Here is a 23,491-nt window from a genome sequence, read left to right as displayed (position 1 = left end):
TCATGCATGTAGGACACTCCGTCTTCTTTGGGATAATCAAATGTTTCATCTCATATGGATAGTGAGTAGTTTTCATAATATTCAATCAAAATAATCGAAAGAAAAATATACTATAATGTTTTAAAATCTTCATCTATTATTTGTATCTGTACTCCATTAAGCTTCATTTCTTTCAATTTTAAAGGTGCGTTCCTTTTTTCTCTTCTTTTTTATTTATTTATTTACTTTTTGAAGTAGAACCAAAGTTTGGTTATGTGTTTACCTAGCCAACAAAATTCCAAGGGTATTTTGAGGATATTGGCACTTTACCTAAACTCACCCTAAAAAATTATCATTCCAACTTGAGGAGGAATTGAACCATAGTAACATTTGGAAAATGAGAATTTGATTTCATAGCTTCATCTACCTCATTAATGAAGAAGAAAAGTGTTTTTCTCATTTACTTTTTGTCTTTCTTTCCTTCTAAAAGACTCAAAACATATGTTGTTCCCAACCTCCAGAGTAAGAGATCCATGAATTTTCCTAATCGAAGAAGTAATAATGGAACAATAATAAAAAGACAAAAAAGCCCACCAGTCAAATTTTCCAAACGTCTCTGACAGTTTCTCTTGCCAGAATATCATATAGCAAACCACAGCATGCGGGACCAATCGTGTCCCTGGTCCTACCTTTTCCCTTCCGAGTTCCAAGCGCCAATCCAAATCCGCCATTCTCACAACCAAACTAACAAGAATCATTAGATCTCCCGTCTTCTTTGCTCTGCTCTGCTCTTATGCATTCAACCTGCCCCTATTCATATTTTCCAAATTTATCAGTTTCAACCAATTACTTTAACAACAGTCAAAAACATTCCATGATCCCAGCATGATTTCCGACTGACTCCGACGAAGATAACATAGATAAACCTTAATTAATCCAACAAAAAAAAGAGACATCTTTCTTACAAATTATTGCCATAATAAAAATGCAACCTCAATTACTTCCTATATCTAATCCAAATCCCTCTTCATCATCCTCATCATCATCTGAGATAATCCCAATAACGTCTTCCGCCTCAGCTGGGACAATGTTGTTTGGATCAGAGGATGATATGGCCGCCACAACCAGAATTTTGATTTCTCCAACTTTTGAGGATGAGATGAAAATTGAGACAAGGCCCTTAATTTCTAGGACGTTGAGTTACACTGATACTTTATCATCTACTTCTGGGGGTTCAGGATCTCATCAGCAGCAGCAAAGGAGAAGGAGGACCGCTAGTGAAACCAGCCTTTTTTCCCTCTCCGGTGGCGGCCGCCGTCACTCTTTTCGACAAAATATGGGCAGGGCTGCCTCGGATACTTATCTTCTTACTCGCCTTGGCTGTAAGCTGTTGAGATATCTTGGGTAACTTTCTCAAAGGTGCTTTTGTTCTGTATTCTATATGCTGGATTTTATGGACTTCATGCAGGTTCTGATGCAATTGATAAAAGGTGTTGACTTTGAGAAACTAATGAGCAGATTGGAGTTGTACACTGCCAATTGTGTACTGCTTAACTCTGCCTTTTAGCTGTGAAAGTGAAATGATATTCTTGCATATTGTTTACCTTCCAAAGTCTAATAGCACATAGTATATAGGCAAACTTTGTAGGATGTAGTAACTACTATTTCAAATAAATTGATTATCCAGAAGCGATTTGGGTAAGCGTTAGCTAATTCTAGTAATGTATAACAATGGATAATTCTAGTAATTATCCATGAAATGAAGAGGTAGGTAAAGCTGTCCTTCAGTGATTGAATAAGTTCTCTAGCATTTGTTTGGCAAAGAAAGACTCAAATGCCTTAATCTGCTGACGACCTTCCAAATAGTATACTCTCTTCATGTCTATGCCTACATCTCATCCATTGTCCCCATTATGAGAGCAAAGGTTTTCAAAGGGATTGCTCTATATCATACGATCCTGGGATACGTATTGAGCGTACAACTTTCTTGTGCACTTTTATGACCCTCATTCGAACTCTTTAAGCTAGCTAGATCACATAAATGGGTGACTTCTTTAACATTTTTTACTTTTCTCACTCCGTCTACCTTCATTACGTTGTTGATGTGGTGCTCTATCTACTCACAATGATTTGAAGATTTTTTAACGAGAAATGCCCAGGAACATCTAATGAGAGTCTTCCTACATTTATTCTAGGTCGTGCACTTGGATGTCTAAGTTAAAACGGTTCAAGTTATTTTATTTTGAAAGTGCGCCCTTTTGTGGATTAATTAATGCTACTCTCAATGAAGTTATAGAATTGTTGATTGGGGATCTCTTTAGGCTTATGCCTCAACAAGGTTGGTGATAGTATTTAGAGCATTGTAGTTACCTTGACATGTGTAGTAATCTGACATTATACCTACATGCGTGCATAGATGTTCCTCTAGTCTACAATTTGTTTAACCGGTAGCAATTATCTGCTAGACTTCTTATACGTTGAGACATATGTCAGCAAAGCGTACCAACACCCTTTTCAAAGTGAAACTAGTTCAATGATGCAAAAGTGTGGTATATTAAAGCAAATTTAGCTATCTGAGACAAGAAGTTCCTCTTCTTGGAGTTATGCTGATACAACCTGTTATCAACATAATATTTAGCATTTATCTAAAATATCTAAGTATTCTGAAGTATTCAAAATTATATAAAAGCAGCTGTTCTCTTCAGTCCCCAACCACCCCCCCCCCCCCCCCCCACAAAACAAAAAAAAAAAGAAAAGGATAATACCTAATTGGCTTAAACAATAGTTTAGCCTTCAAAGTATAGTTATTATACAGCCTAAAGAACGCTGTCCTTGGCATATCTGATATTTTGCTACGTAACCTGAGTGCAGTTTGATGCACTGTAGTGATCTGCAGTATATGCAGCAGGTTGAGGCTTATCAAGTACCTTTCATTGTCGTTTTCTTTCTGTTCTTTCTGTAACTAATTGACATTCACCATTCATATGGTTATAGATGTAAATAAATATGAAAATTCAGTGTTTTATCTTAAATTCTATGGAAAATTGACTAATTATTTTTTAAGTTTGAATAATGAATTGAGCAGTGATAATGTTAGTATAGACTGCTTATTAGCTATACTTTTGATCACAGGGTTTTGATATCTTGATTGTTTTGCATTGGATGTACACATTTCTCTCTCTTTCCCTTTTTTTTTTTTTTTTGAGAAAATTGGATTGGCCAATATTTTATCAATTGGACTGAGAAATACAAATAGCACTATACCTTGTACCTGGACTGTGCAGATAATAGTGGAATGAGAACAATCATAATTAAGAAACAAGCATTATGATGATCAAGTGTATGATTGATTACTGCTTCCATTCTTAACTATATAGAGCAAAAGATTGTTCATTTTGATATTGTTATGTCCTTTTGAAAATGATGATCTTTTCTCCTCAGTCTATTTTAACGTCTACATGATTTCTGATCATTTATCTTATTCAGGGTAGGCTACAGGTGGGTGACCAGATTTCTTTCGCTTGGCTGTTATGCATTCCTACTCATTCCTGGTTTCATTCAAGGTTTGGATGTTTAATGATCTCTGTTAAAGGAATACTTTTTGGCCTCCATCTCTTTGCATAGACTATGTGGTATCCCACTTGTGTGACTTCTGTTATTTATCTCTTATTTCCTGATTTAAATAGGTATATTTTCATGAGCCAGTTATAGCTGTTGAAATGCTATGCATAATTTTAGTGCTTGAATGTTACAGTTGGGTATTACTACTTCTGTTCCAGTCAAGTGCAGAGAGGTATTGTTTACGGTGATCAACCAAGAAATAGGTATAACTTAAGTATTACTAATTTTGTTTTCTGGTAATTGCATTCATTAAGCCAGCTCACTGCATTTACCTTCTTATTCAATCATGCATTATTTGCTGAGTCCTTTGCTTCTGTTCGATGGGTTTATTAACTGAAGAAAGATCTTAATGATGCAGGCTAGATTTGTACTTACCGAAAAATGGTGATGGACCAAAGCCAGTTGTTGCCTTCATAACCGGTGGAGCCTGGATAATTGGGTGTGTGGTTATGCTTTGGTTTTCGCTTGGTCAATATACGGGAAAACTTATCAAATGTCATAACTTTATAGAAGTAAATATGCAAAGTCTGATTCATACAAATGGTCAGATGCACATATATTTGATTAAAAAAAAGGAAGGATAAGAAGACTGAAGAAGTAACATTGAGGTCTGTAAGACTGATTGCTTCAGAAAAGTGAATATTTGGCGTTTGTGGTGAATGCTAAAATTACATTAAACATCTATAGGCAGGTATTAGGTACCGTTAAAAAGCTACCAAATTTTCAAACTTCAGTTGATTTTTGATAATCTTGATTGTCCAAAGTATAAATCTCAAGAGACAGGTTTCAAATTGAAGCATACAGCTCTTTGTGAATATTTTATCATGCTTGGCCTTTATTGCCTCGTCTGTCCTCTTTATTTTCTTCACAAATCTAAGCACTTTTTTCCTATTGCAGGTATAAAGCTTGGGGTTCTCTTCTGGGACAACAGTTATCAGAAAGAGACATTATAGTGGCATGCATAGACTACAGGTAATTGTTGCATTCCACTAGCATACCAAACAAATACTGCAGTAAGAATCAGGCATATTTCCTCTATTTCCTGTTTCTTTTATATCTGAAGACTTACAAGTACAAATTGAGCTTTAGCACATGAGAATTTTAAATTTTCTTTTTGAATGCTTTTAGGAATAAAGCTGTACCATTAGTAACTTTACTTACTTTGTAATGGACATTTTTTCCTAGTGCATGCCATGCTTTTGGTTACAAATCAGAAAGTTTAGCTGGCAAGATCCTCATTGAAGTTTTAGCACTAGAATATCACACTAACTAACTGGCTCTAACTACATCTGATGCTGGATTGCTAATTGCAGAAACTTCCCTCAGGGAACAATGGGTGATATGATTCAGGATGCTTCCCGAGGTATTTCATTCATATGCAACAACATTGCTGAATATGGAGGTGATCCTGATAGGTATTTGCCATCTGCTGTTATCTTATGGTCTATATCCAGATGACATAGTAGTTCTGGTTTTCATAATCGCCATTTTTATTGGCAGAATCTACTTGATGGGACAGTCAGCAGGTGCTCATATTGCTGCTTGTGCACTTCTAGAGCAGGCAATCAAGGAGGCTGGTGAAGGAGAAAGCACTTCTTGGAGTGTCTCTCAAATTAATGCCTATTTCGGTCTTTCTGGAGGGTAAGTTCATGCTAAAATTCTTGACATAGAAAAGTCAGCACGTTCCAATTAGCAAGCATGATAGTCAGAGGATCTGCTCTACACATCTTTGTAATATCAATAGCTGATTGGATCTGCTGGGAATGGACAAAAATAGTGGCAAGCTAATGGCTCTGGATTGTTTCCATCATATCTTTTGTGTCTTGGTATAACTTGTGCTAATAAAACAAAAAAAATCAAAGCCTTTACTATTCTGAATGGGCTGAGCAAGCGCAGGTAGTATTTGGCAATTTTTGTAGAGCTTTCTCCTTTGTTTTTCTTTTTCTTTCCTTGCCTATTTTGCCTTTTTTCTCTTCATTTGCTTCACTAGCTCTTGGAAAGTTACGTTTAAGTGGTTCATGCTTTCTGCAAGAAGAATTAATAACTACTGGGAAAATCTTTGAAACTTTTGTCAATGAGCCGGGAAAAGGGTCGATGAGGATTTAACAGTTCTGTAAAGCTTATAGTTGGCAGAAGTTTGAGTGCAAACTGAATATGACCAAAAAGATGGTGTTTGAAAATGATCACTCCTCTTCCTGCCCTACTTCATTTTGATGAAATTATATTTAGTTATTTATGGTTGCAATTATGTATGGTATTCATAAATTGCCAATTCCAGAAATATGCTTTAAAAACCTTTTTCATGTAGCAAAACTCAGAAGTATCTGGACTCTTAAGGCAAAACTTAGAAATATGCTTTTCCAGAAATATGCTTTAGAAACCATTTTCAAGTAGCAAAACTCAGAAATATGCTTTTCCAAAAATGCGGCGGTCCTAGTTTTCAGATATTGGTCAGACCGACTGAATTGTTGTTGTGGTACCTTGAGTTTGATGGCATTCTGATCTACAGCTTAAAAGTGGAGTCTAGATTTCAACTAAATCATAACACCTTTAAGTAGTTTGTCTCTGCTGTGATATATACATGGCAAAGTAGTATCTAGTTCATGAGGATGGAAAGCTAAATGACTTGTTTTGCTTAATGTGAACTAGTAGCCAAATTGCATATGAGCATGTACTCCTCTTAACTAGTGTTTCCCCATTCCGCAACCTAGAAACATGCTACTTATTCACGTTCTCTGGTTAACATTTTTGGACAGATACAATCTCCTTAACCTGGTTGATCACTTTCATAGTAGAGGTTTATACCGTAGAATTTTTGAAAGGTAATCGTTCAGTACCATTCCAACCCTTGCTCTTTAAGAATGCACTTGTTCTTCTCTAGCCTCTCATCTTACTGATGATTTGCAATTCAGTATAATGGAAGGGGAAGAAGGTCTACGACGATATTCTCCTGAAATCAAGGTACAGGACCCAGATATTAGAAATGTGGTTTCTCTCCTACCACCAATAATTCTATTCCATGGAACTGGAGATTATTCTATTCCGTCAGATTCAAGGTAAGGATCTCCCCTCAAGTGCAGTGCAATTACAAAGATTATTGTTACTAATAAGTCCGATATGCAATTTCAGTAGTTACTTGAAGGAATCATTGTTGACTCACATGCTTCATGAATTTGATCGATGCATATCATTTATCCATTGTGCAGTAAGAGTTTTGCAGAGACTCTTAGGAAAGTTGGAGTTAAAGCTGAATCTGTTTTATATGAAGGAAAGACACACACAGACTTGTTTCTTCAGGTACTTGCACTTCACTTACTTGTTTCTTGTATTCTGTTTTCACAACGAATCTTGCTTTGATTTCAACTTTAGACTGAATCACATTCTTTTTCTTTCCTATTCCATCAACACAGTCTGTTATTTCTTTATTGCTCATGCGTTGGTTGAAAATGTGAAGTAGAAAAACTTGGACTTTCACGTACTTCATTTCATTAGCAGCATCACTGCTAAAACTACATTTCACCTTTTCCAAAGTCCACAGGAAATTATGCATGTAGTTCATGATTATTTGTTTTGCTGATGCATTATTTTTTTCTTTGCTTGGCTTCTCTACTGTTAGGACCCAATGAGAGGTGGTAGAGACGATATGTTTGAAGATTTGGTTGCCATAATTCATGATGGAGACTCTGAAGCGCTCGCCAAAGATGCAAATGCTCCCCTAAAAAAACGCCTAGTACCTGAATGCATGTTGAAGTTAGCCCACAGTGTCAGTCCATTTTAGCACTCATTTGATGGATAATTATATCCGGTACACCTTTTTTTTTTTTTTTTTTGTAACTTTAATTATTGTACAATGTAACGGGGAGCAAAATGTTTAAGAGAAAAAACTGATCACTAGAAGGTTACAAGCAATCATAGTCATTCTTTTTTTCATTTTTGGTTCAATATTTATCCCTTTATGTGCACACGCGCACACGCACGCACCCGCACACGCATGTGGTTTTTTTTTTTTTTTTTTTTCAAAATGCATGTTGTGTGTAAAGGATTAACCTTTTTTTTTTTTTTCTGGCTTTAGACTTTTAGTAAACGTGCTGACCATTTTAGTATGCATACGTTTCTTCTTTGTGTTTTCGCTTTTCTGGAGCGTATATTTTGAAAATAAAATGTGAATAAATAATTGAAAAAAGCGCAGTTTTATATGTTCAATGAAGTTCTCAGGACCCCTTGTTTACTCTTATTATCCACAGGAAAGGGATGCCAAAATGAACACATCTCCGACAACCATTGATCAAATGATGTCTTAGTTTAGAGCGTAGTAAATCCCAGTCCTTCCAAGTTCCCCTGGCGCAATCGGCAATGCTTCTCTCCCACAAAAGATTAATGTTAGTCCTAGGTCATAAACGTTATATTTGCTTAGTTAGTTGGTTTGGGGAAAGCCTATTTCTTCTGGTCTTACCATCTGTAGTTGCTTCTTGATGATTGCCACAATTGTAGTAATCCTTCTACAAGTTAAGCTCTTATGGTTATAATTAAGGTGAAACCATTAGATTTTCTTTTAAATTTCAAATAAAATTATCATAATATTACAAAACCACCCCTCAATCTAAGGTTAATATAATATTCTAAAAAAATTTTGGAGGGCAAACTATACTTTTAGATAATTATTATGAGTTAAAAATAAAAATTTAAGAAATGCTTATATTTGCCGCGTATTCAATTCTACTCGTTGGACTGCTACCGCCATAATTTTAAAAAAAATTTATATGTGCTTCTATGATTTATTCTTGCCCCTTTTTAAGAGGCGAAGTAATTATAAGCTTTTTTAGCATAGTGGTAGCAATCCAATAGATAGCATTGATGACGAAGCAAATATACCTTCTTCCTTTTTTTTTTTTTTTTTTTCTAAAATTTCATTTTTGTCTCAAAATTTTCTAAAAGTATAGTTTGCCCTTATATTTTATTTAGAATAGTATGTTAACCTTATATCGAGGGGTGATTTTTTTTTTGTTTGTAATTTTTAATAGTTTTATTGAAAACGTTTGACTGTTCTAGTTTGACCATTAATCAAACAGAAAATCTAATGGTTCCACTTTAATTACAATCATAAGTGGTTGAATTATAGGTTTCCAAATCACAAGGAACTAAAGTGTATATACGCCAAAACATAGAATTTTTTTTTGGGGGTATATTACCCCATTATTAATTAATGTTACAGTTTAGATCAGTTCATGTGTTGGAATCTTTCCCTGGCAGGTGAATGTAAAAGGATTGGTGTAGGTGGAAGTCCTTCAAGTTCAGCTCCTAGTGCGACGGGAAAAACACTCCCCTACTAACTCAGTAACCCAGGTGACCCGGGGGGTTTCCACGGCGACTACAACTGTTTTTGCTCAAGTCATTCTACACCCTGAATTTGTACTCGTAGTAAGCTTAGCTAACAATTGAGCAAGAGAAGAAGGAACTTTATCCTCATGTTACATGGACAAAGTTGGTTTCCTCTTCTCTTTTGCTTCTTCTTTTCCTGATTCAATCTTTCACAGAATGGTGGTGTGGACGGTGAAATTGGGACTCCATTATCAGCAGGGAAATTGGAAAACCCAAAATAAGCCTTTTGATTATTTTATGTGTCTTATTATATTGTGCTGAATGAAGTTGTAGTCCGTAATTGTAATTTTTTTCAGTAAAAAAAAGAATTTTTAAATATTAAAAAATTCTAATTATTACATACTTGCATTACCAACAAAGCGCAACGTAATTGACAAGAGAGAACTATTGCGTATATGAATCAAGCATATGAAATTATTTAGTTTCTTCTATTGAGTATTTGTAATTCAAGAATATTTAGTTCCTAAGTGAATTACTCCCTACAATTGCAGATTGGTTAACAAAACAAAAAAAGAGAGCATAAGATTTTCATCTTTTTTGGTTGAAAGAACGGTTCAAATCAAAATGTAAACGATAGCTACCCCTTCAAACCCGGGTTAGATTTTCAACTGAGTCCAGAAATATGGTAAACTTCTTTCACTCTTGAGCCTTTTGATTTAGTGGAGGACAAAAAAAGCCAAAGTAGATAGAGACGAAATAGCATATTATTAACTTCCAGGTCTGCTAAATACCTTAGAAGTGTCGAAAAATAAAAACTACAACCTTTTGATCATCTTCCTGAAAAATCGATGGCAAATGAGGAAGGTAACGGCTCCTTTCTCCAATCTTGCAATGCATATCTCGTCAAGCAAAATGTGGACTTTGAGGGGAGGCTGGTACAGGTACTCTGTTATCAAACAAGAAACATAGAAATGACAATATACAATAGTTAGTTCTGTTGCAGATTAATTTATGTATCTTCCTAAATATACAAAAGAAACAGAAATTTATAATTTACTCTTAATTTAGGGCACTAAAATTCGTCCAATTTAGCAAGTGGTAGTACACACTGGCAAGTTATAGCATTGACTCAGAAAAAGGAAATATAGCAGTAATTAATATAGATTCATATCATCAAAATATCATTTTTCTGCAAGTTTCATCCTCACACACACCCCCACCCACCAAAAAAAAAAAAAAAACCTTGTGATTTCCTTATATTTATTGTCACTGAAAAATATCTGGAGAGGTTCATAAAGTTAGCCAACAGATGGTAAACGACAAAGAATAGAGCCTTTTTTTTTTTTTTTTTGGGTTTTGAAACATGAAGAGAGAGAGCTAACAAATCACTGATACTTACTGGCTGGGAGAGGGAGATAAGGCAAGAAAGCGGACGTGATTGCGAGCAGCCGATGATTGTTCAAACAAATGGAAGAGAATGGCGATCCAAACGAGGATTAAGACCAAACCAATGGTTGCTCTATGCACCATATTTTCTTTCCTTGAGAATGCTACTAATTTGCTAAGTTACCTCAAATTTGTGATATCTCTTCTATAAAAAATATACCATCCTTCAACCTTTGTGTCGCCTTGCTTTTATACGACACTTTCTCAGCTTTAAACATCAATCCCTCAACCTTTGTGTCTCCTTTTTTTCACTATTAACACGAACCATCTTGCGGTCAAATTTCTCAGTCAATGATGTCTCTTTTTTCTTTAACGTGCATGCATTGATCTCCACACAATTTCTATCCCCTGTACGTTATGAAAATTTTCCATCATTGACCTGTGCTGTTTGAATGAAAGAGAGGGGTGAAGTCGAACGAGTAAGTCGGAATCCACAGTTTCATTTAAGTACTAATATTTTCTTCATTTGAATGGAATTGTGAAATTCAGTGGAAATTTCACGTTTTTCTGGTACCAATACGTTAATTTCAAACTTCAAAATTCAATTACACACACCTGTAATACGTTATTAGCATGTGACTCACTATTGTTTGAGTTACAAAGGGAGGGAAACTCACTTGTCACTCAAGACTTAACGTATTTGTTGGGGGGGGGGGGGTCAAGACTCAAGATAACATAATAATAGCAGCCAGAAAAGACCGTCAAGTCTTTCGGAGTTTTTCATACGGTCCACGTAGCTTTTCCTTTTAAATCTTTCTCCGAATAGAAGAATCACAAACCAATATTAGTAAGTAGTATACACTGGAGCTTGCAGAACGAGTTTTCAGATGGAAGAAATAAACAATATAATGATGAGCAAGAGGAAGACTTTTGCTCCTCCTATTTTCATCTTCTATTGGCTTTTGATGATTTCCATGATTTTACCCCAACCCGCTCTCTGCAGTGGTAAGTATACTAGTACATCTTTTTGTTTACATTTTTTTTTTTTTGGTTTATTGCTTAACCGCGAGTATATTTTAATCGAAAACATTTCACGTTTAGGAAATTGAAGTGCATGGATTTAGCCCTTTTGATATTAATATCTAATCTTTACTGTAATACTAGTAAATTTTTGTATTTGGCAGGTGGGGGTAGAATGATTGGAGTGCATCCAAGTCCTTCGCCCTCTGCTGGCAGGGCAACTGGCGTAAGTTCTCCTCCTGCTAACTCTGCTCCTAGAGGCAGACGAAGCATGACTTACCGGGCATTACAGCCTAGGCCAATCTGCCGTAGTGTTCGCTACGCGAATTGCATCTCCAGCGCTAATCAAAATCGACCCTGTAGTTATTCCAATTTTTGCAGCCAGCAAAGGCGACCCCCTACCTAGTAATTAATTGGGCATCACAAAAATGAGGTTTTCAATTTTATGTAAGGAGGGGTGGCTGTTTAATTTTTTTTTTCAAAATAATTTTTCCCCTTTTAGCACAAGTTTTTCACTTGGGCCCTTTTTTTTTTTTTTCTTTCTCTTTTTTATATGCCATAATAGCAGGTTTGTTTCTTGAGCACCGCAACGAGCCAGAACATGTTGAGGACAACGTCCGTACTTTTTGTAGTCGTATATCTTTGGAAAATCTGTATTTACCCACCAACCATCGTATGCTGTAGACCTTTTCTTTTTTGGGGGCACCATAGTGTAGACTTTAATAACTTGAAAGATCATTCATTCTCTAGAAGTGCTTTAAATATCTTCGAGGCACCACAACATTCTCTGATCGATCATATTTTAATTAATTTTACGAAAGGATGATTCAATTTGCAAATGTTTGTTTATCAGCGGCCATGGACAACTTAAAACCTATTATATCACATCTCTTTTCCATCAATAAAGATTCATCACTCTCAACTTAATTGGCTGGCTCCAAAGAAGAAAGAAACTAATACGTGTGATAATTTTTTTTAACCGAAGCGAAATAAACACATACATCCAAACAATGAACAGACACGCAGAGGTAACACCGAACACACCGGCCCAAACGAGCAATCTAAGGTGAGACCCACGAGAAACATCCATCCAGCCAATTGATTAATACGTGTGACAATTGATGTGGCACAAACTAAAGCTGCATAGCCTCTTGCCTCTTGTTGTAAATTACATGGTGTCAATCATGTGATTGCATATTGATTTTTTCCCTCCACGAGATGATGACGCAATTGTGGCGTAGTCACGTCTGAAGTCTGAACAGGGCAAAGAAAATCGGACATGACATGTTCCCGTACAAATTGAAGCTGAGCCGAGAGTGATCCAATCGAAGCTAAGCCCAGATAAAACCGAGCCCATGCAATGGAAATAAATGTAATTGTGTACAAGTGTGTATAGAAAATTAAATCTATGAAGCGGTTGTGTATCTGTCGATCATAATTCAGTAAATTCGTATAATGCAGAAACTATCAGACTAATTATTTTACTAAATTATTGTTCATGATAACTTTTGGCCTTCACAATTATCTATCTTTCTTTTTTTTTTTCCGAAACGTTAGATGATATGTATTGATTGTGGAAAACTTTATAATAACAAGTAAAGGCTTAATCAGAATTATAATTATACAAGGAGTGTTTAATCTTGACATATGTTGAACGCATAAGAGCAAATTCTTTTGCTAGTCATGTTTTTGTTTTCTCAAACTAAATAAAAGGAGCACACTTGAAACAACATCCTCATGCGTTTTGGCAACATTTGTTGCAGTTTGGTCAGTCATAGCTACACCTAAAGAATGGTGATGAATCAAAGATGATGATAAGTTCCTTGTCAGTGGAGCTGGCCGGCGTTCAGTTTGGTTCCAATAAATCTATGTTTTCAGAACCGGACCGGATAGCGACTCGGCCGAGGTCAGGGGTCAGGGGTCAATGGGTTCGACCGGGGGTCGATAGGGGTCGAACCGGATGACGTCATAAATAAAAATTATTTTAAAATTAAAATGTTATATATATAATATCTAATAATATATTGATATTAATAAAGGCATATTCATATATATTTGATGTTTCAAATATATTTAACAAGAAAATACAAAGAAATTAGAACAATCAAGTAGCAATTTATATTATTTAATAAATATTAACAAGTTTAGAATTAAAATTATGAATTTAATTGAAAAATAACATCAAATTTTAGGACAATATTTATAAAGTATCAAATATTTGAGGTATATCAATAAGTTTTAACAATTTAGGGGGTCAAAACATAATATTAAAAAGTTTGAATTTTTTTTTTAAAAAAATACTGTTGAACCGGAAAAACCGGTTTTTTCCCGGTCAAACCCGGTCAAACCCGGTTTTTGACCGGCTTTGACCGGGTTTTAAATTTCCGGTTTTCTAATGTGACTCGGACCGGCTACCTGGCCGGTTCCCGGTTCAACCGGTTCGACCGGCCGGTCCGGTCCGAGTTTGAAAACAGAGCAATAAATACAGCCACAAAAGACGTTCGTTTACTACAGTCAAGTCAATAACCGAAATTGATTGACAGCATTACCTATATATGGCAACCAAGTCTGCAAACAAATATGAGCTATTTGTGTTTCAAGCGCTGGGGTGCGGAGTAGAAGATCAGATCTTGTATGAGTTTTACACTTTTACACAGACAATCTACCATAGCAACCCAAAAAAAAAAAAAAGACAATCTACCATAGCAATTGATCTTTCTTTAATTGTTTTTTTGTTTTGGTTGGTTAGTTGCCTATAGATGATGATTTCGGTGACAGTAGTTCAACCCGCTCTCTCAGCCTGTAAGCAAAGCCATTGATAAACTAGCCAAAATGCGAACGTCTCTGACGAGCATTGATCAACTAGTCCTTCAAGTTCTCTGGCCGATTACTCTCTCCCACAAAAGAATAATGTTAATCCGGGATTATAAACATTTTTATCGTTTAGTTAGTTTGTTTATGCGGACCACGAATTGTTTCGTCATAGGATTAATTGGCAGGGGATACTAATCCCGTCTGAGATTAGTTTTGGATATGGTTTTGGCGTCCGTATAATATCCTTGTAATCCTTTCAAACATGCATTCAAGAGTAAAGACTCTTACAGACTACTCATCAATTAGATGATTGATGAAATTTGATTACGGCCCTAAATTACGCAGCTTTTGAGCTTGGAGGGCTGAATTAAGAATCCTCTTGTTGAAACTTCAAACTTCAATTTTTATTGTATTTTTGTAACGTAACCAATGAAAAATTGAATGATCGCAGCCCCACTTGAGAAATTATTGGTACCTTCATTTTAGCAGAGACCGCACAAGTTTCATTCAGTTGAAAACCGTGGATTGTCGCCCCTCCTGGGCAGCTCATCTGGCAGCGTACGTCTCCTTAGGAGCGCTTGCCAGGGTTCGAGTCGTGCAGGGTTACCGTGTTCGGGGGGATGGGGCCTCTCCTCCCGGACCGCAGGGGATTAGTTGGGCCGCCTTCGGATCTTGATCCGGACACCCCTGTGTCGACAAAAAAAAAAAAAAAAAAAAGAAAATCGTGGATTGTCCTGTCATTAATTGCCACTCTACGTGACTTTTTCAAATTCAATGAGCTCCACAGGACATCCGTCTAATTTAAAGGTGATTTAGTCCCTTTCAATTTCTAATGATCTAGTTGGGTCTATTTTTTTCCTCATAATATAGAAGTAGGAGTAGATATAAACGTGGATAGCTGACGTTTAACCAAGACGTTATAAAATGCTAAATGCCCTTACCACTTATCATCTTAACTGGCAACATAAATAATGTACATACTACGTAACTCAGTCTGCCCAAACATTTAAGTACGTCTTCAAGAACAGTAGTGTGTTTGAAGTTTCATTCTCGTATATACACGTTTATCCTCATTTTATATATCATTATGGGTCTAACAAACTACCATTTCCCGATATTTCTACACTAACTCAGTTAACCGTATAATAACTAGTTGAATTTGATTTCTTTGATTGATCCACTCCGTTTCTCAGATTGATCATTTGCGAGTCAAAAGTGAAAAACTAGTAATTTACCATGCTGCATCGGTGGGCTTTTCAAAAGTTAGTTATAAAATGGATTAGAGTAGCATTCAGAATTTGTCTTAAAAATTGACAGATTTTGAGAGTTAAGAGTGATGATGTTGCAGCTTCCCCAGGCTTCTTAAACTTGTCTCTGTGAGATATATGCTGTAAACTACAGCCTTGAGTTTTCTTAAACTACATTGCTTTCAAATAATATGATAGATCGCTGTGGTATGCACTAGCATGCATCCAAAAGTTACGAATAAATTAGATTTGCTTTCTGATCTATTTCGAAAGTAATAAATTTCAGAAATTATATTTCACGATTCGGTAGCTTCTCAAGCCTTGCCAAAACCACTTCTCTTTGATAGTATCGATGGACATGCAAAAACTAAAAGACAACTGTATTGGTTGGCCTGCAATATGTAACGAGCTTGACGTGACCAGAAAATAACATATTATTGATCTGGAATATAATTATCAAATTCTAGATGTATTAGCAATATAGAGAATACAACTGTAGAAAAAAAAAATTACAGTAGAACCAGGTAGAGAAAACCAGTAGGTGTAATGATTCTTGTAATAAAGCAATTGCTTATAAGTCCCTGATCTGAAGAAATAGCGCTATGGATGTGGACCGCGAGGAGAGTCGCCTCCTTCTATCCATCTGCAGTTTTAGGAAATAACAGAGTAAAACAATTGTGAAAAGCAAAAGTTTGCCGAGAAAAAAAAAAAAAAAAGTTAGCCAAGAGGAATACATGCCCGCACGCCGGCACCAACATGCAAGAAAAGATAAGAGGCGTGTTTGATTGGACTGAAAATATTTTCAGGAAACATGTCTCCATTCTTTTGAAGACAAATAGTCAGTAAAAATTTGCTCAAAATACTATCCACACATGGAGTGGCCTAAAAAACTCTCAACCGTTCATCCAAGTTTTCGTTGGTATGTTATGTAGGGGTGTGTGCAAATTAAGAAAAAAAATAAATTGTTTTTATTTTTGTGAGAGTAAAATTGAAAAAAATAAAAGATGATAAAAGTTTAAACACCAAACTCATGCTTCATGCTTTATATATATATGAAAAGATGTATGTATGTATACCCACATGTAGGTTATTTATTTACTCAAGATACATTTTCCCCGAATTTTTTCCTGCCCTCGTGGCTCCAGGATTATAATTGCTTCAGTTCTTTTTTTTTTGGGCTGGGAGTCACTGAAAGTTATCAATAATATAAATTTAAGCAATAACGAGGCTGTAAAAAGAGTAGGTAAAGCAAGAATAATGGTACTTACCCATAATGCTCACCCCTGAGAAGGCCAAAAACAAGAATAATTATACTCGGAATATAAAACAAAAAAAAAAAAAAACAAGAATAATGATACTCACTGCAAAGGCCAAAGTTTCCTAGGTTGAGCTGCGAGCGGCGTCTGAAATGAATTGAAGAGAATGATAACCCACAACATGATCAAGACAACACTCAAGGCTGCTTTTCCAAGCATTTTGTTGTCCTAAGTTTTATCTTCAGCTTCAAAATTATGTGGCTTAGAGCTTTAGGTTTGTGAGTTTATAAATTTTGGCTTACAGGCTTATATATATACAGACGTGGTTGCATTTTTATTATATCCTCAGGACTTCATCGGCTTGACTTGCCAAGTCTAATGTGTCTCTTTCACCATTCAAAGTCCATTCGTGTAAACTACTCGGTTGTCAGGTCTTCGCCCTTGCCAAATTTCTTCGGGCATTCATTGGAAGATGGTAGGGTTAGTTTGACGGATTGACATGGATGTTTGATCATTTTCTCGATTATTTATCCATCCAATTTTGTCGAATGCAGAAACTTGACTTTTCAATGTTAATTCTTCCTTCTGCTACTGGTTTCACATCGAATCCCACGAAACTAACCGATTTTCCGAACAAGGATTAGGTGTTCCCTCTTGTGACGGAGTCCTGTACTCTGCTGGCATTCAACTCTCTCTCATTTTGCGTTTTTTTACTTTTGATCCGTAGACTTGCTAAACCAACTACATATAATAATTCCATCATTTGAAACATAGTTTGGGGCATTTGATCCTGTATTCGTTGATCCGGACCATCTAACACTGATAATTTACGAGTCAAATATTGAAAAACTGGTACGTAGCTGGCAAGATCCCCCCTGCTATAGATTCTAACGCAGACAATTAAACTATAGATTTTTCTAAGGAGAATTCACTGGATGCTCGTTCACAAACACTTGAACTATCATGCGAATGCATGATGAGAGTTATTGCACCCATTAATTTAAACACTTTCCACAGTAACTACACTACATTTTTCCTCTTCTCTTCATCGGAGCGCAGAGGTAAGATTAGGGCTGAGGACCCTGAGGGGAGCAGCAGCTTGTGGGTATCCTGTAGTTTCCAAAAGAAAACGAATTAACCAAATGAGAACAAAATGAAAAAAGCACCGCAAAATTACTGTCGACAAAAAACACAACCTCGACAAAAGATGGAAGAGAATAATAATCCACAACAGGGCACAGGAGATGGCTCTAAAGGCTGCTTTTCCAACCATTCTGATTTCCATCTAAGCTACTAAACATTTTTTAGGCCTTTGATTTCTCCATTTACAGGCATGCCGGCCATTAAACGTGGTAAGCATTGCAATTTGTTGGACTCAATAGGTCATATCAATGTGAACAATTTCGGCGTTAATTCTTTTCACATCTAACAAACAATTTGTGGGCATACACACACCATTTGTCTAGCTATCAATTAATGCTCTCCTCTCCTTAAGAACGGTGTGAAAATGGTTGAAGACATGATGAATTGCCGATTCCTTAATTTACCTAATGGTGTGATTCATCTGGAACGCAGCAGCCATGGGTGGATCTTCTTTTTCGTTTTCTATATTTGCTATTTGGGTCAAACTTTCAAGAATTGATATATATATATATATATATATATATACACACACACACACACAAGGGAAATTGTACTGTAAACGTGCACGTTTGTCCTCGCAACTATTAGGGATTGTTGAGGCTCTAATTAGAATTTCTTTTATTACACCAATATGGGAATTGGGTTTAATTACTCCCATTTTAGTTTTTATTTTGATCACAAATAAATTTTAATTTTTGACTGCCCAATTGTGGCCTTGAGGCAGTGATTTTTTTTTTTTTGCTTCTTACACTTTGTTAAATGTACTAGCTAGCATTTAGGTGGAATAGGCAATGGTTGCTTTATTGGGAGCTTCCATTCGAAAATTTTCTTTGCTGAATCGACTATAGAAGCTGGGACATAATTGCGTTGCAACACACCAAGTACTTCAAGAACCACAACCATGAATCTAATTACTCCGATTAATTTATTGTCCTTTTTCATCACTCTATTCTTTCTTTGGGCTATTTATGCGACATGTATGTTTTGTATTATAAAACTTATTAAATGTAAATTTTTTCTATTTTTACGAAATTATGGATCCAAACCCACTCACCAAAACTGTAGACTCTCCCCAGTTTTTTTCATTTTTCTGAGTTCTGACTACATATTTCGGGCATGTATGTGTCTTTGATATATTTTTCTTATTTTTGGAAAACCGGAAGATAGTTAGTTCGAATCATTTTTCATTTTAACAAATACTTGGCCTGGTTTAAACGTCAATCATTTTGATTTGGAATCTGGGATTTACCACTGTGGAAGCAGGTTTAAGCTAATGAATGTTATATTTTACTTTCAATATACGGCCAATATATGGAATATTATGTACACTCATATTATACATGAATTTGTACGTATGAGTAGTCGTCAGTATGTATTTAAAAGTTACGAGTAAAATTATGCTACATTAAATCTGTATATGTATGGCTTCCAAGCATTACGTTTGAAAATTTTTCTTTTCCGGCCGGGGATCGTCTTTGGAAGCTGGGACACGATTCAGTTGTAATGGTCAACTGACTATTCATTGTCTTCAATCTTTACTTTGATTTCAAAATTCTGAATTTTAGTTCTCGTTTCTTTTACCTTTTCCTAAAAAGAAAAGACCAAATTCCAGCTCACAAACAAAATACACAAAACTTTATACAATCCACATTTCCGACATGTATAGAGAAACCCCTTTTAATATCTTGAAGAAACTGAAATACAGCAGCACTCTGCATGGAAAATATTATCTTACCACACAGCAGCAAGAATCTAAATTGTGACACCCATTAATGAATTTGATATAGTTGTCAAACAACTGTTCACTAAAATTACTGGAGAAAACCACTAGTTGTAAGGACCAAGGTGCTGGAGATGCTAATTAGCAAAATCCCCTACGGATGTGGACTGCGAGGAGAGCAGCCTGGGTCTTCGCTGCTGTAGTTTCAGGAAAAATAAGAGAGTTAAGCAAATGTGAGAAACTAGTGGTATTATATGCATGTAAATCTAATGAGCATAAAAATCCTGCAATGTGGCCTTGGCTTTATAACTTTTATGGCTATCCAACGCAGAAAAGGAAACTGTCTTGAATGTTTGTTTATTAAAACTGTTTAATTGAATTGGAAAATTACTAAATTTCTGAAATAAAAATTGTCAAAGAAATTTGCTATAAAAAATATATAGTAGTAGCTAACATCCGTTATGCACACCAAAAGGGTATGTTCATAAAAATGGGAATGAATGTAGGTGATGGATTCTAAAGAAGTCATCAAACATTCTAACAGGGTTGCCAAATCATTCATGGGGTGGGCAAAAGGCACTTTACAGGCAATGGGGATAATCAGATCATCGATTGGAGACTATTATGACTACAAGATACACAGTTTTGTTTTCTTTTTTTTTTTTCACTACAATATAAAGTTGAATTGCAGGGATCGTGTGATGTAACAAGATAAAAGAAAAAAAAAAGAGAGAGGGAGAGTTATCAACAAACTAATTTAAGCAACGGGGCGAGGCCAGGGTCATACACAAAGCTAGAAGCGGCAATTTGGATTGAGATCCATTTATCCATCCATATAATCCATAATTAAATGGATAATGGATTATCCATTTATAGTATTGGTTTTAAATGGTTGATTAAAGTAAAACCATTAAATTAAATGGATTTATATGGATTATCCACAAAAACCATATATATCCATTTACTTAAAAACCAAATAAAAGAGAGGGAAAGGAAATGACTAAAAAAGGAGCCATCATAAAATTGCAGTTGGAGTGTGAAAAAGCCGTCCCCGTGAATAGTAACCTGGCACCACAGAATTTGCGGTTCAGCCTCCCCACTTCCTTTCTTCATTTCCTTCCGTTTCCTTCCCTTCTTTTTTCTCTACATTTTTATATTACAAGCTCGCAATATCTATTTGGGGTCGGGATTCATTAAACAAGACGAATTTGTTTGGCAATTCATGAAGGTGTTGTGACTAGCACTCTGCTTATTATGTTTATGAAGCGCTTGATGAAATTCCCCTGAGAACGTTGAAGAAGAAGAAGAAGAGAGAGCCAGAATGCCTGATTCAGCAGGACTTCTATTGTTTGGGCTAGTTTGCAATATATGGCTACTCTGTAATATGTAATATATATACATATATATATAATAATAATAATAATAATAATAATAATAATTTCAGATAGTTTTTTAGTGAAATGAAGGTTCATTTTGCTTGAATTTACATCGGTGGTATTTTGTGGCTTGAATTTACAAGAAATGGTAATACAAAAAAAAAGTAACAAAAATATTTAAATGGATTGTAAATGGATAATTGGTTTTTATTTAATCCATTTAGATCCATCCATTTAGATCCATTTATTAAATGGATATAAATGGATTGGATAAATTTCATCCACCATCCATTAAGTCAAAACCAATTATGAACCATTTATCCATATTGCCACCTCTACACAAAGCCAACCAACATGCATGTAATAAAAATAAAGTAGTAAAAAGTATACTCACCTCCCACATGGTGATGACAAATTATTGAAGAATCGAATGGCCGCAGCCGTCTCAAATGAGTGGAATAGGATGATAATCCACAACAGGGTGAAGATTACACCAAAGGCTGCTCTTCCAAGCATTTTGTTTTCTCAAGTATTACGGGTTACTTCAAAATTATGTAGCTTACACTTTATTTGCAGTTTTATAGGCATTTTGCCAGAAGTCCATTGGAATTAATTCCCTAGTCTACTTTCATCTTTTGAACATTCTAAGTCAAATTGCGTGCAGAAATTTCTTCAGCAGTGTTGTGTACGCGTCTAAATATTGAAATTAGGGGATGAGATGACATTATGAACATTTTCTAACAGACTAATGTGTATAACGTTATTAAGTTCGCATTCTGACATTAAAAAACTATTCCGATGTTGGATATACAATTAATCCTTGACAAACTCTCCTAGTCCTAATTACTCCGTATAAATTATGTTATTAAGTAATATTATTTTCTTTGGGCTACTTATTTATTCATTTTTTAATTTTCTATAAATGACATGTGCTTCTTTTTTTTTGGCTAGGAAAATGATTCAATGTACAATTTTTTCATTTTTACCAAAAACACTCACCAAAACTGTACATTTTGTCCCCCATTTTCTTCCGTCTTCCTGAGGTCTGACTACCGATCTTGGGCACACGCGAGTCTTTGATTTTTTTTCTTCGATGTTTTATCTGTAATAAACTCGTACGTAGCTTGTTTGAATCAGTTTATGTTAGCAAAAACTTCGCCTGTTTCAAATAGAATGTTAAAACCCGCTATATATCTGTCGGTAAAAGTCTTCAAAAGTACTCGTCAATCACTTTGATTTGGAATCCTGACTGGTGGTAACTCACCTACTCCAAGCTACCAAGTTGACCACAATTACCTCAACATTCAAACATGGACCAAAATGATAATCCACATCAAGACCAAGGAACTGAAGATGCCTTCAATGGTTGCTTTTCCAACCATTTTACTACTTTCTAAGCTCCTTCAGGTCTGTTATGCTGTCAAGTCTTAGGCCTCAACTGAAAGTACATTAGTGTAATACTATCAAATAACGGGGAAATTTGTGGTTCTTCTTTTCATATTCACCCGCCAACAAATTTGTAGGCATACATATACTGGGCTTGTTTAGCAAGCAAGTTTTTGGTCAAGTTTATCTGTTACAAGGTTTTTAGCAATTTTAACTACAGTAATTTTAAAAAATGTCTCAAAATTTTTAAACTATACACTTCAAAATATCCAAAAATTTACACACTTCCAAATTTTTTCTACAACTTCTACAATAAATTACAGTCAGATTTTAGACAAACACTCGAAAAACTCACTTGCCAAACGGGGCCAGAATTTTAGGGGGCTTCAATTTGAAATTTTTCTATCCAAATCTTTTTGGAACCGGCGACATGATTAAGTTGCATTGCATTATTTTCTTGTTAATTTCTAATGCTATTATTCTTGGACAAAAAGAATGCTATTATTCTTGGCCAATTAATGCATTTCACAACAATTGATTATTCCCTGTTTTTAAGTGTAGTTGTCCTAGCTTGTGTATTGCTCGGCCTCTTGATTAACAGGAGCACCTAAAGGACAATTATGTCAATCTCAATAATCCAATTAATGCTTTTCAGCGCTTAAAATTTTAATTTATATTTTAATACGAAAAAATTGATTAGTTGTGGCAAAGAAACATGATGAGTGTGATTCTCCCAAATTCGGGTCGGATATAAACTGAATATCCACCCGGTGTTAATGGGCAGATACGGATCGGTAGGGCTAGGCCCAATTTCAATGGACCTAATTTGATTTCGTTGCCTGTTTCCGATATCGCAACAAGTTCTTCGGACATTGTGATGAATAACAGAAATAGCAAGCTCCTAACTTTGGTAATGGATATGGCTATATATATATATATATATATAGCTTCTTTTTAATTATAGGGGAAGGATAGGATTTAGAACGGGGAGAAAACAACAAGATTTGAATAAAAAACTTCTAATTTATTTGCTTAGATTTTACATTTGCTTAGATTTAAGACCAAAAGAAAGAAGAAGAAGAAGAAGAACAGTCATTCTGTTTTAGGCATCCAATTTCTCCTTCCAAAGTCTGGGATAGCCTTAGCAAATGTGGAGCTTGAGGAGAGCCTGGTGTAGGTACCCTGCAAATTCAACAAAAATGAAAATGTAACCAAACCAATAAA

At 35.5% G+C, this 23,491-nt stretch overlaps 1 protein-coding gene and 4 long non-coding RNA genes across 7 annotated transcripts; 2 read left to right on the top strand and 3 right to left on the bottom strand.

The window, feature by feature from the left end:
• The first annotated feature begins 820 nt into the window (after nt 1-820).
• Nucleotides 821-8,157, top strand: LOC140004523 (isoprenylcysteine alpha-carbonyl methylesterase ICME-like). 3 transcript variants are annotated; one of them, XR_011823128.1, is made up of 12 exons: nt 821-1,383; nt 3,466-3,542; nt 3,734-3,803; nt 3,959-4,039; nt 4,498-4,572; nt 4,914-5,015; nt 5,101-5,241; nt 6,357-6,422; nt 6,513-6,656; nt 6,730-6,897; nt 7,217-7,405; nt 7,845-8,157. XR_011823128.1 is itself a non-coding variant. In XM_072070982.1 (12 exons), exons 1-11 carry the CDS (start codon nt 965-967, stop codon nt 7,376-7,378), a joined length of 1,428 nt encoding a protein of 475 aa, XP_071927083.1. In that variant the 5' UTR covers nt 821-964; the 3' UTR covers nt 7,379-7,405; nt 7,845-8,157. The 3 variants fall into 3 exon arrangements, 2 of the variants coding, with proteins under 2 accessions (XP_071927083.1, XP_071927084.1); XM_072070982.1 differs by having other exon boundaries at nt 6,807-6,897; XM_072070983.1 differs by lacking the exon at nt 7,845-8,157 and having other exon boundaries at nt 7,217-7,530.
• Nucleotides 8,158-9,588: 1,431 nt separating this feature from the next.
• LOC140016980 (uncharacterized) lies at nt 9,589-10,617 on the bottom strand. The gene is made up of 2 exons (XR_011823267.1): nt 10,319-10,617; nt 9,589-9,865 (listed from the first exon to the last, which is right to left on the bottom strand). It is a non-coding gene; the product is annotated as an uncharacterized lncRNA (long non-coding RNA).
• Nucleotides 10,618-11,102: 485 nt separating this feature from the next.
• Nucleotides 11,103-12,089, top strand: LOC140016956 (uncharacterized). Its single transcript, XR_011823241.1, has 2 exons — nt 11,103-11,310; nt 11,490-12,089. It is a non-coding gene; the product is annotated as an uncharacterized lncRNA (long non-coding RNA).
• A 3,713-nt stretch (nt 12,090-15,802) lies between these two features.
• Nucleotides 15,803-16,904, bottom strand: LOC140017086 (uncharacterized). The gene is made up of 3 exons (XR_011823405.1): nt 16,749-16,904; nt 16,655-16,669; nt 15,803-16,029 (listed from the first exon to the last, which is right to left on the bottom strand). It is a non-coding gene; the product is annotated as an uncharacterized lncRNA (long non-coding RNA).
• Nucleotides 16,905-19,398: 2,494 nt separating this feature from the next.
• On the bottom strand, nt 19,399-21,417 carry LOC140016663 (uncharacterized). Its single transcript, XR_011822869.1, has 2 exons — nt 21,276-21,417; nt 19,399-19,702 (listed from the first exon to the last, which is right to left on the bottom strand). It is a non-coding gene; the product is annotated as an uncharacterized lncRNA (long non-coding RNA).
• Nucleotides 21,418-23,491: the final 2,074 nt, after the last annotated feature.

The sequence above is a fragment of the Coffea arabica genome, chromosome 11c, assembly GCF_036785885.1.
Source record: "Coffea arabica cultivar ET-39 chromosome 11c, Coffea Arabica ET-39 HiFi, whole genome shotgun sequence".
Lineage (NCBI taxonomy): Eukaryota > Viridiplantae > Streptophyta > Magnoliopsida > Gentianales > Rubiaceae > Coffea > Coffea arabica.
The sequence above is the reverse complement of the archived record's forward strand: the minus strand, read 5'-3'. Positions and strand labels throughout refer to the sequence as shown.